Source organism: Lutjanus erythropterus, chromosome 24 (assembly GCF_056507025.1).
Source record: "Lutjanus erythropterus isolate fLutEry1 chromosome 24, fLutEry1.hap2, whole genome shotgun sequence".
Taxonomy (NCBI): Eukaryota; Metazoa; Chordata; class Actinopteri; order Lutjaniformes; family Lutjanidae; genus Lutjanus; species Lutjanus erythropterus.
The window spans coordinates 19,001,851-19,018,551 of NC_139340.1; the positions used below are offsets into that span (position 1 = coordinate 19,001,851).

General features: G+C 39.5%; 3 protein-coding genes across 3 annotated transcripts; 2 read left to right on the top strand and 1 right to left on the bottom strand.

Moving 5' to 3' along the window:
- Window positions 1-1,103: 1,103 nt before the first annotated feature.
- On the top strand, window positions 1,104-4,888 carry LOC146305010 (tetraspanin-7-like). The gene is made up of 8 exons (XM_084714099.1): window positions 1,104-1,283; window positions 2,413-2,601; window positions 2,777-2,851; window positions 2,982-3,077; window positions 3,501-3,656; window positions 3,775-3,858; window positions 4,352-4,423; window positions 4,525-4,888. The coding sequence occupies exons 1-7, from the start codon at window positions 1,203-1,205 to the stop codon at window positions 4,418-4,420; spliced, it is 750 nt and encodes a 249-aa protein (XP_084570225.1). The 5' UTR covers window positions 1,104-1,202; the 3' UTR covers window positions 4,421-4,423; window positions 4,525-4,888.
- Window positions 4,889-5,949: 1,061 nt separating this feature from the next.
- Window positions 5,950-9,636, top strand: LOC146305011 (mid1-interacting protein 1-B-like). The gene is made up of 2 exons (XM_084714108.1): window positions 5,950-6,093; window positions 7,692-9,636. Exon 2 carries the CDS (start codon window positions 7,930-7,932, stop codon window positions 8,359-8,361), a length of 432 nt encoding a protein of 143 aa, XP_084570234.1. The 5' UTR covers window positions 5,950-6,093; window positions 7,692-7,929; the 3' UTR covers window positions 8,362-9,636.
- Window positions 9,637-15,311: 5,675 nt separating this feature from the next.
- Window positions 15,312-16,580, bottom strand: LOC146305012 (neoverrucotoxin subunit alpha-like). Its single transcript, XM_084714095.1, has 3 exons — window positions 16,146-16,580; window positions 16,010-16,056; window positions 15,312-15,910 (listed from the first exon to the last, which is right to left on the bottom strand). The coding sequence occupies exons 1-3, from the start codon at window positions 16,343-16,345 to the stop codon at window positions 15,312-15,314; spliced, it is 846 nt and encodes a 281-aa protein (XP_084570221.1). The 5' UTR covers window positions 16,346-16,580.
- Window positions 16,581-16,701: the final 121 nt, after the last annotated feature.

Genomic DNA, 16,701 nt, shown 5'->3' on the forward strand with positions numbered 1-16,701 from the left:
ATAAGATCAGAGTTTCAAAACCATGTGGATCATCGACGGTGAGTCCAGAACATCTGGGTCGCCCCCTGGTGGCTGGTTGCAGTATAGGTCATAAACCCCGCCCCCTCCATGTTAGCAGATGGGCCAAACTAAAACATCACAGAACATGTCAAATAAATGTTTCTCAGAGATGGTTTCTGTTGTTTTAGGTTGTTTTGATGTTTGTTCAGAGGAGAAGTTAGAGCTTCTCTGCTGAGACACATCAGGAAGCTAACTAATGTTTTTAGCTAGCTAGCAAACAATGTAACATTTTAACTTTTTAGTTAGCTAATGAATTGTTGTGAAGGTTTAGCTTAAAGTTTTGTTATACTTAGTGGGTCCTGACAGTACTCCATTTTTTATTTTTTATTTGTTTGTTTGTTTATTTATTTAGCAGTTCCATATAGACCAGACTTTTAATTTCTGTTGTGCTTCATTTTAAATGTGGATTTACTGATTTTAAACCTGTTTTTGCTGAACTCTGATTCAAACTCATCTCATATTAAGTTAGTCCGGATTACAAAATGAGTGTTTGGGGAAGTTCAGGAGCGACTCAGTGAAAACATGAGGACGAATGAAACAAACATCAGGTTTGTCCAGAAACTTTCAGCTGACTCAGGAGTTTCAGCCTTCAGGTGGTGGGTGGTGCTGAGCGTTCACAGGGAGGTGTCGCAGCAGGGAGGCCTCCCTGTTAATTATGTTCTCAGAGTGTGAAGTATGAGGGTCACATGTTTGTGCCTCCTCCAACCACACGCCGTCCTGCACGTCTCAGTCACACGATGTGAGAAACTCTGTCGATATTCTCAGATAATCTGGACGGTGAGTTCACATTTTTATCTTTTATTTTTCAGACACTTTCACACATCTCTTGAGCAATTTGAGCAAAAGTTGTGTCCTTTCTATACTTTTTTAATTTATGTTTCAATATTTACTTTTTTAGACCATTTTAGACATAATTCTGCACTTTTTCTTTGTATTTTTATTCGTGTTTGTGCAGTTTTTTTTTTTGGTGAGGATTTTTTTGTGACTTTTGTCATCTGACTTTTGCAGGTGTTGTTTTGGAGGCAGATTTAAAGGAGGACACAGACAGACAGACAGACAGACAGAGACAGACAGAGAGAGACAGACAGACAGACAGACAGACTGTAGACTGCTGCTGCCGCTCCGTCAGTCTCAGATGGATCATGGCTCCCAGGAGGATGGAGACTAAACCTGTGATCTTCTGTCTGAAGACGCTGCTGCTGATCTACTGCTTCATCTTCTGGGTGAGAAAAATCTTTGAATTCACTTCGTTTTCTGTTTTTGACACATTTTATGAGAGATATTTCATATTTAACAAGCAGGTGGAGACTTCAGAGCCAAACAGGAAAAATACAACTGTTTCATGAACTTCTGTTGTGATTTTCATGCTCCTTTCTAGTTTGAAAAATCTTTAAAATGTTATCAGAATTATTGGGATGATGAAGCTAAAAGTGCATCATCATCATCATCATCATCATCACCATCATCATCATCAAGGTAAAATAAAGTTTCCCTGCAGCTCCAACATGTCAGATTAGTTCTGTACTTTTAAGGTTGAAATTTGCCTTTAAAGACAAATTTATGTCAGAAAAACTTAAAGAAAAACGTTTGTAGTTTATCATTTGGGACGTGTGTGATGAGGTCAGAGGTCAGAGGTCAGAGGAGGAGGGGCAGCAATTATCTACACTGTGAGGAATGAAGAGGAGGTGACACACACTCGATAATGAAAACACAACAACCGAACGCACAAACTGTCCGACTCAGTGACACAAGAAATATTATCAGCAATAATCCATCAATAAATGATCAATAAAATCAGACATGTTCTAAATGTGAAGCTAACGAGTCCTGCTTCCTGTCAGAGCAGTTTTTCAGTCCTTATTGTTGCTGAACACCCGTTGTTTTGGTTGTTTTGGTTGTTTTGGTTGTTTGGTTGTTTTGGTTGTTTGGTTGTTTTGGTTGTTTTGGTTGTTTTGGTTGTTTGGTTGTTTTGGTTGTTTGGTTGTTTTGGTTGTTTTGGTTGTTTGGTTGTTTTGGTTGTTTGGTTGTTTTGGTTGTTTTGGTTGTTTTGGTTGTTGCCACGTCTCAAAACATTTTCTAACCCTGAAAGTTCCTCAGTTCTATTTGTTTTCTATCCATTTTCTAACCTGAATATTTGTTCAGCCCCTCTTGTTGCCCACCATTGGTTGTTGCCACGTCTTAACTGATTGGTTCTTGAGAAGCAAATGCTCCCAGGTAGAACCTCAGAACCCTTTTGGAACCCTTATTTCTGTGTTCTTACTTTCCACCACTGTAATACTTAAAGGGGCAGTTCAGATTATTCAGATCCTTCCTGATTGGTTGACAGTGTGACCTGTGGCTCCCCTCCTTCAGGTGACAGGTGTGGTCCTGCTGTCGGTGGGGTTGTGGTGGAAGTTCATGTTGGGCCCCTACATGTTGCTGATCTCCAGCGGCCCCTCCAACGCTCCGTACGTCCTCACCGGAACGGGAGTCGCCATCGTGCTCTTCGGGCTGTTCGGCTGCTTCGCCACCTGCAGGGGGCGCCCCTGGATGTTAAAACTGGTCGGTCTCTGCTGTGTTAGCTATCGTTATGTTACTGTCATGTCATTGCTAAAGTAAAGTAAGTAAAGTACTTGAGTAAATGTACTTAGTTACATCCCACCACTGATGTAAACGAACGTTATCTGACCCGACTCTGACTGACGAATAACTTGTGTGACCTTTGACCTCTGTGCAGTACGCTGTGTTTCTGTGTCTGGTCTTCATGACTGAACTCATCGCTGGAATCTCTGGATTCGTCTTTCGCCACGAGGTTGTTTCAGTCGACATGCAACATCTGTAAACAAACAGCAGTGTTCATGCTGACACCTGTGTGTGTGTGTGTGTGTGTGTGTGTGTGTGTGTGTGTGTGTGTGTGTGTGTGTGTGTGTGTGTGTGCTCAGATTAAAGGTACATTCCTCACTACGTACAGCGATGCAGTGATGAGATATGATGGACGAGACGACAGGAGTCTGGCTGTGGACGGTGTTCAACGTAAAGTCAGTATCTCTTCTTTTTCTTGATATAATAATCATCACTTTCTAAGAATCAGAGCTTCTCCGAGTGCAATAATTAATATTATAGTTAACAGCAAATAATGTGTCTTTTTTTTAATTAACTTTTTAGCTAACATTGCTGGCAAAAATGATTACATTTTGTTAACTTTATAGGAAAATGTAGCTATGAAGCAATGTAATATTTTCTTAATTTTTACATTAAAGTTATATAATGTAACATTTGAAATCTGTACTCTGACCACTTCTCTTACTTCTAGTTGATCTTGCATGTGGTCAGTTTATATGCTGATGAGACAGTTATTTATGTGTGATGGTACAAAACAACCAGCTGCCTTCAAAGCTTCATTTTAAAACTAGATGTAATATCGTCTCTTAAAGATAATTAATGTCCTGTCTGTGTTCCAGCTGCGCTGCTGTGGAGTTTATAACTACACCAGTTGGCTCAGCACTGTGTATTTTCCAGTCAGTGGGATTCCTGCCAGCTGCTGCGTGAGTTTCTCCGACTGCAGCGTAGCCGACCTGAAGAACGCGACTCTGGCTGCTCGCAAAGTCCACAGACAGGTGGGAAACACATTCTGCTAACACAGTAAAGATATGAGTTCAGGACACGATTTAATAAAAGCATGAGTTAAACTAATTAATGAATAAATACACAAAAGAATGATGTGTGTGTCTGCAGGGTTGTTATGAGTTGGTGACGTCCTTCATAGAGAGCAACATGGGAATCATCGCTGGAGTAACATTTGGTGTCGCCTTCTCTCAGGTACCACACAAAATCTGGACAGAACAGAACAGAACAGAACAGAACAGAACCCCAGTTTGGAGAAGCAGCAGGAGTAATGCTAACATTAGCTACACAAACTCAATGCTAACATTTGCTACACAAACTAAATGCTAACATTAGCTACACAAACTCAATGCTAACATTAGCTACACAAACTAAATGCTAACATTAGCTACACAAACTAAATGCTAACATTAGCTACACAAACTCAATGCTAACATTTGCTACACAAACTAAATGCTAACATTAGCTACACAAACTAAATGCTAACATTAGCTACACAGGTGTGGAGAAAGTGATATTTGACAGGTGCTTTCTTGTCAGAAATGAATGGTGGTGAAAATATCAAGTAGCTCAAATTTGCTAACTGACTGAAGCTAGCTGAGGCTAACTCAGTGGTTAGCATGAACTATCAGGAGTGAAGTCACTGACAGTGACATCACAATAATCTGTGTTTGTGTGTGTGTCTCAGCTGATAGGGACGTCTCTGGCCTGCTGTTTGTCTCGCTTCATCAACGCCAACCAATATGAGATGGTGTGACGGGTAAGATACACAGACACACAAACACACACAGACAGACACACACACACAGACAGACACACACACCTCGTCTGCTCGTTATTTGTCTTTTCTTTGTTTTACAGAGAAGAGACGAGGATGCACGTCACCATGGAAACCTGTGAAACACCTGAAGTCCTCAAACTTTTCTCTTGTTGTTTAATTATCTCAGTTTTGACTTTTTTCGGATGAATGTTTGAGTGAAAACCTGATTAAAAATAATCTTATTAAATAAATAGAATACAAAATGACGTCATGTCGCCACGTGGGGGCGCCAAAGCGAAACATTTACTGCTGTTTTTATTTATTTTGTTCATGAGATTTTGTTTCTGTGTTCAGTTACCATGAAAACATAAGAGTTGAAGCTCCTTGTAAATCTGTGAGTTCATTTTGTTTCTTAAATACGTTAGTTTGATGGGTCATTATATTAATAAAGTTTACAACCAAAAATTTGACCATTTATGTTTAATAATTGTTTCATTTCATATTAATTTAATTTAGTCAGACATGTTTATCATTTTCATTTTGTATATTTATTTATTCATGATTAATTTAGTTCAGTACTTATTTATTTACTTCATTGTTTACAGTTAATGTTTCTTAAATGTTTAGTATCACCTATCTAGTCTATGAGTGATAATGAGATTAAAGCTATGATTAAAACAACAACGTTAAAGGAAAACTTAGAAATTATGTAATGTTTGCGTATAATGAGTAAACTCTTCTTTTTTTTTTGAGAAAGTAATCTTTTTTTTTAAAATATAAAATACTGCTTTGAAGCTGAATATGAAAACAGCAGTAATGTTGATGAACAGACAGCAGGTGGCGATGTTTCACCCACAAGAAGAAACCTGACACTGATGTGCTGAATTCAGAAAGGAAAATACCTTGTATTTATGTTTTTACTTTCTAACTATCAAATTACATATCTAATAATAAAATAATGATAGTCTCAAATTTGTAAAAAAAAAAAAAAAAAAGACGTACAGAAAAAAGAATTTCTATGCAAAAAATAAGTAAATAAAAATCTTCTAAACAAATGAAACTGTTTGTCATATTTTTTTCCTCTTTATTTTTTCCACATTTGTTTTGTTTACTTATTTATTCTTTCCTAGGGCGCTCCTATGAGTCTGAACTATTTAGTTTAATTTAATCTATGAATAAATGAATGCGCCAAATACTACCAATAAAACATATTTTAAAAAGCACTATATATAATATGTCATATTCTTTAAATTCGTTTAATAAATGTGGGACATTGTCAGCCAGGCAATACAAAGGAAGTCGAACAAAAACTGTATTAAAATGAATTAAATAAATTGATTTTAAAAATAATAAATGCTACAGAAATATTAATTGACTCGTGAATATAGCTGATGTCAAACGAAGAAAAGAAAATGAACAAAAAGTGAAAAATCAGTGAGTTGAACGTTCTAACATTTTAGAACGTCCTTCGTGACGTCACATGGCCTCTTCCCCCTGTGATTGGCTGAGTCGGGAGGTTCGGTCTTTCCTGATAATCCTGGCTCCGCCTCTCCCGCCCTGCAGCCACCAAACACACCCGTCGGACTCCCGGTGCCCCATCAGCGGACACACGCGTCTACATCACCGGGCTGAAAGCGGCGACGGGACCGAGGATCCACCGGCGACACACGGTGAGCTCAGCGGGCGGCTGTACGGCCGAGGCTTCCCGGTGAACGTGACCGAGCAGGACAGCTAACGGTACCCGGAATTATGCGTCAGTCAGGGCGGGGAACTTCACGGTTCTTTCCCGGCGAATCACGGGGGATTTGAACCGTGAAACTCTGAGCAGCTCAGAAAAATCGCGACTTGTTCGCTTCTTTCTGACGTTCGGTAAATTGTAGATGCGCCGCATTTAACCTCCAACCACCTCCATCCATTATCGGACACGGACAGAAATCCTCTTAATTTCACCGCGTTTCTCACGCAGCTTACTTCCATTCTTTACGTTATCTGTCTCCGGTAAAGACTGGAAGATGTCCCCGCAGTTTTAACGCTGTTTTAAGAGTATAAACCGTAGAAATGCGCGTGTCCGACAATGGATGTCCACCCGGACTTTCGTATTCGGAAGGTAACCCTTGATATGCGGAACTCTCACGAGATTTTGCTCCCTTTTCTTCACCGTGTACAACTTTATTAATGTTGTAGGATGTGACCACACTGTTAAAGATCTGATCAGCTTTAGTGACAGACAGCACTTTGTTACCGTTCAGGAAAGATCATTAGATGCGTGAATATGTTGAAATTCGCGAGATTCTTCGCTGGTCTAGAGTTATCATGTAGAAACGACGCAGCCGGTCACTGTTTACTTGTACCCGGTAGTTGGAGGGAGGTGTTTTAGTGCCAATTAAAGCTCGATTAATTATTTGCCAGCTGTGTTTCTGATGGATTATTTGATGATGTTAAGTGAGAATGTTTGTCCTGTAAGACACTGACATACGAACCATCGTTAATATAAGACAAACATCACTCTGTAAACCGACCAAATTCAAAATCATTAACTCACACAACACAGGAGACGCTGATAGTTGTTGTAAGTTGCTGATATATATTGTGCACTTAAACTGATAGTGTTTTTTTTTTAGGTGTCTAAACACAACACACTACACTTTAGGACACTAAATACCACAATCAATTTTAATTTGCACAGCTTTACTATGGGTTATTTTGAGCTTTTATTTTGGAGGTGCACCTTTTTATTTGGGTGAATTTGAATTTTGGTAGTTCTAGCTTTTATTTTTGTGATTTTAGCTCTTAGTTATGTGTTTGTAAGTCCTGTTTGATGGTTTTAGCTCGTTATTCTGGCAAATTAGACTTTTATTGTGGTGGTTTTATTTTGTTAGTTTCAGTTCTTATTTGCTGTGTGAGTTATAAGGACTGATGTCAATGGAGTTTAGTTAGCAGTGCTTTGTAACAATTATTTTAATTATTAAGGGATCTGTTGATCATTTCCTCATATTTTTTGACACTTTTTAGACCAAACAATTGATTGATTAATAGAAAAAATAATCAATAGATTAATCAATGGAGGAAATAATCATTAGTTGCAGTTGGAGAGAAGACGAACCACTGAAGAGTCACAGATTGTAGCTTTGATTTTGATTCTTGACATCGAAGCTCATTCCTGTTGATTTTTAATAATACTGAAACTGTGACACGTCTTTTGACAGTTCTGCTAACTGATTAATAGACTAATCAGCTGCCTGTCTGTCTTCTTCTGTGGTTTTTTCAGGTCATTTCCTGTTATTTTGAGCTCTGGGGTGAAACGGCGGTCCAGTGTCTGCAGAAGGAGACGTCTTCTGTCCACAGCGTCTCTCAGGGTGTACCTGTGTAACCCAGTTCAGCTCTAGGAGCTCAGCAGACGGTTGGGACGTGGCCGCAGCCTCATAATAATCCTGTAAAGAGCATTAGTGGGCTAAGTTTGTCCCCGGACTCGGACTGAGAAAAGACTTCCCTTCAGACTGCTCACCATGATGCAGATATCTGAGTCCTACAACCAGAAGAACTCGCTCTTCAACGCCATGAACCGCTTCATCGGGGCCGTCAACAACATGGACCAGACAGTGATGGTGCCCAGTCTGCTGCGGGACGTCCCGTTGGAGGACACGGAGGACGTGAAGGCGCCGAGGACCGCCAACGGCTACTTTCACCAGGATGGCTGTGACATGTACAGCTCATACATGCTGCTCAAGTCGATCCGCAACGACATCGAGTGGGGCGTCCTGCAGGGGGACGAGCGGCGGAAGGAGAAGGCGGGCACGACGGAGGCGCCAGAGGAGGACGACCTGGAGAAACAGTTTCATTTCCACCTGAACGGACTCCACGCCATCCTGTCCAAACTGACACGCAAGGCCAACACGCTCACGACCCGCTACAAGGAGGAGATCGGCTGCAGGAACTGACAGCGGACGGATTCATTTCTAGAAGTTATTCGATTGAACCGCTCTTCTGTTTTCACACGTTTCGCTCGTTAGCTACGAATCAGATCCTCGAAAAATCTGCACTAGAGCTGCAACAATTCATTTTTTAAGATAAAGTGAAAGTTCTCTGATTCTTTCTTCTTAAACGTCGGAAACACTGATCGACATTTTTCACCATTTTCTGAAATCTTCTGGACCAAATAATAAATTGATTAATCCAGAAAATGATTGACAGATCAATCATTAATGACTTGAAAAACAGGTCCAAACATGTGGGACACACAGACGTACTAACTGTAGCTTCTTAAATGTTCATGTATTGATTGACCAGAAAATATTGATATTTAATAATAAAAATGAATGAACTTTAATATTTAACAACTCATTGATTGATGTTTCAGCTCAGTTCTTCTTAGTTGTAGAGTAACAGTAAGTATTTATTTTATAAGAAGCACAAAACAAATGAAACCAAACCGTCCTGATGCCATCAATCAGGGACGCCACAGGACCGGAAATAGTTTGTCCCTTCGAAGGAACTAAAAGTCAAGACATTTTGACCCCCAGACTCTGTGGAAGGGACAAACCGATGACCCGACTTCCTCCTTTAAACACGAGAAAAGATTAAACTCACTTTATCCTTCTTACAGTTTGACTTTCTGATAACGTTCAGCAGACCGACTATCAAATATGAAATGTCAGAGTGTCCTTGAACACACCACCTCATCGCTCCCTGCAAAAAAAGTAAAGTTATTATTGAGAAGATTTGCAGTTAATGAGCAAAACTGTAAAAATACCAGCGTGTTTCATTTAAAAGCATTTATGTTCATCACAGAGGGACTGAGGGACGTTCAGAGCGGACAGATCATCGAAGAAGAAGAAAATGACATTTTCCTCCAGTTTTTTATTTTTCTGTCCGACTCTGTGGTTGTTTGCACTTTGTTTTCAGGGTTTATGTGTGTTTGTCTTCTCTCCTGACGTCCTGCATTTCTCACTGCAAATTCAAAACTATGCAAACACACTGAGACTCAGCTTTAAACACGTTAAACCTGTGGACGCGCTTGAAGAAAAAAAACAAAAAAACAGCAGCTTTAGGAACCCGAAGCTTCACAGTCAACATTTCTGTAAGAGAAAGGAACATCCTGAACTCTGATTGGTGTTAAAAAAAAAACTGTATGTGAAAATATTCATGTTACATCCACACAGCTATGCATTTTTCTATTTAATGTTGAGCTTGGCAATTAAAGTTGTTGATGAGTGTTTTGGTGTTTTTGTCTCATTGTAAGACATTTAAAATCATTTTAGTAATCAGAAGATTTATACCCTGAAATATTTTTGTTGGTAATAATAATAATTCAATGAAACAATAGTGAAATACATGTTTGTATTTGAAAACAATCTATAATATGAAATATTAAAGAAGACCTGTGTAGAAGGACACAGAACATGTACTAACCTCTGGTTGGTTCTTTACTCTTTCTGTAATACCAAAAATGTAATTTCTATCTAAACAAATAAGTCAAAACATCTAAACAGTTTGTAGAATTAATTTAATCATTTTTGTAATAAATCTGAGAACAAACACGTCCAACTCAAACCCAATACAGGAAAGTGTACAGAAATTTAAATGACAATATTTTGGATTAAATCAGATTTCTAGTTTTTATATGAACACAGGACTCTAAATCACCTGGTAGGAAGACTGTAGTGGAAACTGCTGCTGATTCAAACACTGACAAAATCACATCTGTGTCTTTTTAAAATCATGGTTCTGGAACTCAGAGAGAGAAACTGAGATTTTGAAACAGCCAATCAGAATCAAGAAACCTTTGTACCTCGCAGGTGAACAGTGACACAACACAGTGTGATCAAACACTGACAGATTCTCACCTGCTGAGTTCATCTCAGGTCGATTTACACACACGATCCACCTTCATGTGTGGAGGAAACATTCCATTTTTCTCTCAATTTCAATTTTTGTTTTTGTCAAAACAAAATGTCACATTATACAAATTACACACAGTACAAAAGTGAGTCCCAAACACTGGCTCGTGGCCCACAGGTGAGTCACAGGAGATTTTATTTTGACCAAATAACTAAAAACATCTGCAAACTTTAAATATAAATTAGATTTATATATACAGTACAGCTTTTATAAATCATTTGAAAAGTTTATATTGTTTAACTGATGAAAAAGAAAAACAGATGCTGTTAATTTTTCCTAAATGTTCTTTTTTTTGTCTCATTTATGAAGCAGGATTGTCACAGCTCCATTCCCCCAGTTTCCCTCCTGTCCCTCCGCCTCACTAATTTTCCACTCTACCTGCCAGCCACGCCCACCTCATCAGCCCACCTCCACTCACCTGCGGTCACAGCTGCAGCTCATTCCCAGTCAGCCCAGTATAAAGACTCTCCAGCAGTGGCGGATCCCCCCCAATTTTCGTTGGAGATTTACATTATTCACTCCGATTTCCGACGCTCATGAATGCAACTCCGTTGTCCGACTGCAACTGAATGCACCACAGACGTTAGTTTGATCTTTTGATTGGTGCATTTGGTTTGGATTTGAAGAAGCTTTGAAAACGTTTGCTGATGAAGACGAGCAGCTCTGCACCTTTGCGGTAAGAAAACTATATTATTTTTGAATTGCGTGAAGTTTAACAGCTGTAAAAACTGTTAAAATCTACTTGACTCCATTTACTGCATGAAAAATGTTCGTGTGGTTTGAGGAATAAAGAGAAAGAAATCAGGCCTGTTTTCCTGTTTTCCTGCTATACATTTCAGTTATTTTTCAACTAACGTTACTTAAATTGAAGTTAGGTGTAATTAAATCATTTTTTCGTGATATGTTTGACAGACAATGAAACTGAGACATTCAGAAGTTTTTCATTAATAAGAAGTCAGTAGGTCAGTGCAGGTCAGACTGACAGCACAGACAGCTACAGACAGGGCCAGGGTCAGTCAGACTGAAGTCAGGGACCATCATGTGACCATCAGAGCAGCAACCATGAACTAGTGATGTGTCGGTCGCGAACGATCCGGATCTTAGAGCCGGCTCTTTGAAGTGAACGACAGGAACCGGCTCTTTATTTTCTGTTAAAGCTGCATGTGATTGGTCAAGATGTGTCCACACTGAGTGGAAGCTGGTGTTTATTTAAAATTAAGCACTCTGCTGAATTTTGTAGCACTTTCCTCCACATTGACTATGTTGAGTATATAAATGCATCCATATAAATAATAAACATTTGATGGAATGTCTGTTTTTTTTTACATTAGTAATTTATTTTACACACAACTTGACAATTTTTGGTAATGAATTGATTTAAGCAACAAAAAATCTGAGGAGCCACTTGGGAGCCGAGAGAACAGACTCTTTTTATTGAGCCGAGCCAAAAGAAGCAGCTCACTAAAAGGAGTTTGATTTCCCATCAGTACCACGAACCTCCAGGTGAAAATACACACAAGAAAAAAGTGATGCATTTGTATTTATACCATAATATTATTTATTTGTTGTTCTGTCAGTTGGGTGAATTAAATGATTAAATTATCTTCTCTAAATGACTAAACTGATGGAACTGAATTCTGTGCAGTTTTAATTGTGTCTTTGTTAAATGTCTGAAATTAAAGCCACATTGTAAAATTGTATTTTTTTAAATATAACATTGGTTAAAGAGTTATTAACTCTGTTTCAATACACAGCTTTAGATGCACCAGTGGAGGAGCCGATACTTGTGACCCTGATGACTGTTCAGAATCGGATGGCAGCAGCCCTGCCTATATTTACTGTACCTGAAGATCCTCAAGGTGATTATTCAACACAAAATGTAATTAATGCATCATTTACCAACATTTGAAGCTGAGGTTGTTTAGTAGCCGACATGGAAATCACAAAATACAGTTTTGAAGTGTTTTTGCCTCTAAAAAAAGAGAACTTTGAAATTGCACTCTGAAAATGTACTGATGCTTCTTCTGATTAAGACTGATTACTGTGCACAACACTAACATGAAGGACCAGAGCTGAGCAGCAGGTACTTATTAAGAATAAATAATACTGCTCACTGTGAAATATATTGAGAGCTGCTTTTTCTGATTTCTATGCAGAACCCTATGATGTTTGTGGTATACAGCTCAGAACTGGTTGCTAAAAGTATAAAATATTATTTCTTATTTAATGAGTGATAGTTGGCAGTAAACATTCTAAGAAGTGAAACTGACAGGGTTGTAAATGTTGTTCTTGCATAATATTTGTCACTTAATTGCCCTCAGGATACAGTTGTTGAACTTATCAGTTTTACATAACAGGCAGATGTTGCAGATGTTTTAATTCACATAAACAAATAAACATGTCCATCATAATTTTAATGTTAACAGTCCAAAATGTAAAGGTCATATAAACCTTTCCTATTGGGTTAAAGAGACAATAAAACCATGAAAAATACTTTGTAAAAGCCAGAGGTCAGTAGCAGCTTTCATGTTTTCTTACAACTTTTTGGTGGACCCCCCAAAATATCTGTCGTACCCCGCCCATGCCCCCCCACTAAAATTAATCTGGATCCGCCCCTGCTCTCCAGCACTGCTTACCTGCCTGACCTCCTGTAGCCGAACCTGTCTGCCTCTGACCTGTCTGCCTCTCACCTGTCTCTCTCACCTGTCTCCCGGTAAACTCACCAGCCTTCTGTCCCTGACCACGATTTCTGCCTCAGCGTCTCTGGTTTCTGTCTTCTCACCTGGTCCAGACTTCCCTGCTGCTCATCCCCAGTCTGCTCTTCTGGTTCTGGACTCCTCACCTCATCGAGCTCGTCTCCTGTAAGTCCCTCTCCCTCTCCTGCCTGCTGTTGAACAGAACTGTACGGGTCCGAGGCTTCACGTCCTCCCCCTCGGTTCTGCGTCCAGGTTCAGCTCGACCCAGTCCCCGAGCCTGAAACCCAGAGACTTTGTGTTGGTTCTGAGCCTGAAGAACGAACTATTTCCTGTGTTTCTTCGGCTTCTGGAGTTCTTGTTCTGCTCGAGTTCTTGTTCTGCTTGTGTTCTTGTTCTGCTCGTGTTCTTGTTCTGCTCAAGTTCTTGTTCTGCTCGTGTGCTAATAAAGGTAATTACAAACTGTCCCAGATGTCCAGAGTGCTGCTTTTGGTTCCAGAATACACTGATCACAAGGATCAAATGTTCAAAACTGTAAAAACTAAAGTTAAGAAAAATATAAGTCATGTTTTGTTAAGATAATTAAAGTTTCTTCTTTGGATAAACTTAAATCTGAGTTTTATAAAACGATAAAAATGAACTTAAAATTGAGTAAACTTGTTGAAGTGAAAGTGAATAATAGTTAATATTTTAGTGTTTTCAATTAAAACCATTTAATTTTCAAACCCCAAATAAAAACAAATCAGCTCCACAGATCACTGTCAGTGTTTTTGAAATACTTTTATTTTTTGAGTTTCTAAACTTCAAAGATTCAAGTTTAAAGAAGAAAAGTAAATTACTTCAACTAGGTTGACAAAACTTTAATGTCAAATTTATGTCAACTTAAAGACTGATTCAAAACAAATGTATTAAAGTGAGTTGAGTTGAAATTTTAATTTAATTTTTATTATGTTGATGAGAGAAAATAAGAACAATGATCCTGTTAACTCAGCAGAAATACATTTATTTCTCATTGATGAAGTATTTAACGTGTATATGCATGAGTCAAGATAATATAAGATGATTATAGAAATGGCAGAAAAAATGATCAGGAACCTTCATTAATGCACAAATTTACTTTCCCAACATTTATTGATGAATTTGGTCTCGATGGTTTATAATTAATTTTATATATACAAAAAACATTAGAAACACTGCGATATAATATACAGTAAGTATTCAATGTTAAAAGTGAAATAAGAAAAAGAAAAGAATAATAAAGAATATATTTGATCAATATGTAAAGACAGAATAATAAAAAAGTAAGAATGTAAGTCATCAGTATTTTTGTCTCCAGATCTCAACATGTCCTGTTTCTAATTCAGGGTCACTTATTCAAATATAAAACACATAGAAATATAAACTTGAACATTTGTTGTCCACAGTTCCAGAAACATGATTTAACAGAACAAACAAGTCCTGCTGGAAAATGTCCTTTATGACTGATGTGATGATGTTTTCTCTGATGTCCACTGGACGGCAGCAGCGTCTCACTGAACTACATCCACAAACACACAAATCCAACTTTTCTACTTTCTCATCAACATTTCTGATGACTTTTGTCCAGTTCCAGAAAAATTCAGCACTTAATAACAGACACGACTAAAACCTTTCAACAAAGTTTTCTGATTGAAAATGTCTTTTTACATAAATCATCACACAAATGTGGACAAAGAGTTTTTCATTCTCCTCTTTGTTTTGGTCAAATGATAAATGAACAGACTCATTAAAGAATTATAAATATTTCTTGATTTGATTGTAACCAGAGTCAGAATTGAAAAGGTCACATGACAGAAGGTCCAAGTCACAGTTGAATGATCACAGCGTCCATCTTTAAAGGACAGGAAGTGGAACAAGTTTACAACGTGAACCATGAATCTTTGACGTCACTTTGAATCAGTTTGGACAAAGTTCATTGATGAGCTGAAAGATTGATGAGACTGTGATCCTCAACTGATCTGTCTGTGACAGGAGGACGCTGTCCGTCCTCCAGAGGACGCTGTCCGTCCTACAGAGGACACTGTCTGTCCTACAGAGGACGCTGTCCGTCCTACAGAGGACACTGTCTGTCAAACAGAGGACGCTGTCCGTCCTACAGAGGATGCTGTCTGTCCTACAGAGGACGCTGTCCGTCCTACAGAGGATGCTGTCCGTCCTACAGAGGACGCCGTCCGTCCTACAGAGGACGCCATCTGTCCTACAGAGGACGCTGTCTGTCCTCCAGAGGACGCCGTCTGTCCTACAGAGAACACTATGTCCTACAGAGGATGCTGTCTGTCCTCCAGAGGACACACAGACACTGAGGAGGGACCAAACAAGGGAGACCAGAGCCCAAATCCAGGAGAAAGAGGTTCAGTGAATGTGGTGTTGAAGGTGTGGAGGTGGATCAGTGTGTCAGAGGAGACTCTGTAGAAGGACAGAGAGCCAGCAGGACAGTCCACATACACTGCTACTCTGTGAGAGACAGAGGAGGAGGAGGAGGAGGAGGAGGAGGAGGAGGAGGGGGGAGGGATGAATGTTTCTCTGTTATTGTGCCTGACAGAGTAACCATCATCATCATCATCATCATCAGAGCAGTCCAGACTCCAGGACTGATCATTCTCTCCAAACCCACTGTCTCCTTTCCTCCTGATTCGTCTGTAACTCACTGATATAGAAACTTCTCCTCTCCACTCGACCTCCCAGTAACAGCGACCAGTCAGACCAGTTCTACACAGCAGCTGAGGACAGACATCAAATCTGTCTGGATGATCAGGATACGACTGAGGCTCCTTCACGTCTGTCATCGTCCTGTTGTCATCAGACAGTTTGATGTTTCTGTTCACTGTGTTTGTGTCGACTGTGAGTTCACAGGAATCTGATGGAGAGAAGGAGACACAACACAGCTGCAGTTATTGATGGATCATGTGTTTGATGATGACATCACAGATGTGAATGATGATGTTTTCACACTTACACTTCCTCAGACCTGGTCTCAACCATCGGACTCCAGCAGGCTCCACCCTGAAAGGAGGAGGAGGAGTTTAACAAAAAGAGAAGATAAACAAGCAGGTTCTCTTAGTTACGCTCAGTGTGTCCACGTCCCTTCATACCTGAGAGTCTCCAGTCTCCAGCGTGGATCCTTTAGTCCAGCAGACAGAAGCTGGACTCCCGAGTCTCCTGGATGATTGTAGCTCAGGTCCAGCTCTCTCAGATGGGAGGGGTTGGAGCTCAGAGCTGAGGCCAGAGAAGCACAGCCTTCCTCTGTGATCAGACAACCTGACAGGCTGCAAACACACAAAACAACACACATGATCACATGATCACATCATCTGAGGCTCCTGCTGTCAGTCAAAGACAAGAAGAAACAGCCTCCAAAGACTTCATCAACCTCCCTGCATGTCTTTGTTTTTCTTCAGGTACATTTTGATCCAGATACAAATTAAGAATAAATCTTTAAAATCATCATTGAAGTTTAGTTAAAGTTCCTGTAATGAATCATATTAACAGACACAATCCTGCACAGATTAGTTGTTGGGTTGATGAATCCTGACCTGAGAGTTTCCAGAGTACAGTTTGGACTCTTCAGTCCATCAGACACCAGCTTCAGTCCTGAATCCTGCAGGTTGTTGTTACTCAGGTCCAGGTCTCTCAGACTAGAGGACTGTG

Coding starts and splice junctions, on each gene's coding strand:
- LOC146305011 (XM_084714108.1), top strand. CDS start 7,930: ATGATGCAGATATCTGAGTCCTACAACCAGAAGAACTCGCTCTTCAAC.
- LOC146305012 (XM_084714095.1), bottom strand. CDS start 16,345: ATGTGTGTTGTTTTGTGTGTTTGCAGCCTGTCAGGTTGTCTGATCACA. Junction 16,057..16,145: donor TGGAGACTGGAGACTCTCAG/GTATGAAGGGAC, acceptor TCCTCCTTTCAG/GGTGGAGCCTGCTGGAGTCC. Junction 15,911..16,009: donor GAGACCAGGTCTGAGGAAGT/GTAAGTGTGAAA, acceptor TCTCTCCATCAG/ATTCCTGTGAACTCACAGTC.
- LOC146305010 (XM_084714099.1), top strand. CDS start 1,203: ATGGCTCCCAGGAGGATGGAGACTAAACCTGTGATCTTCTGTCTGAAG. Junction 2,602..2,776: donor GCCCCTGGATGTTAAAACTG/GTCGGTCTCTGC, acceptor ACCTCTGTGCAG/TACGCTGTGTTTCTGTGTCT. Junction 3,078..3,500: donor TGGACGGTGTTCAACGTAAA/GTCAGTATCTCT, acceptor TCTGTGTTCCAG/CTGCGCTGCTGTGGAGTTTA.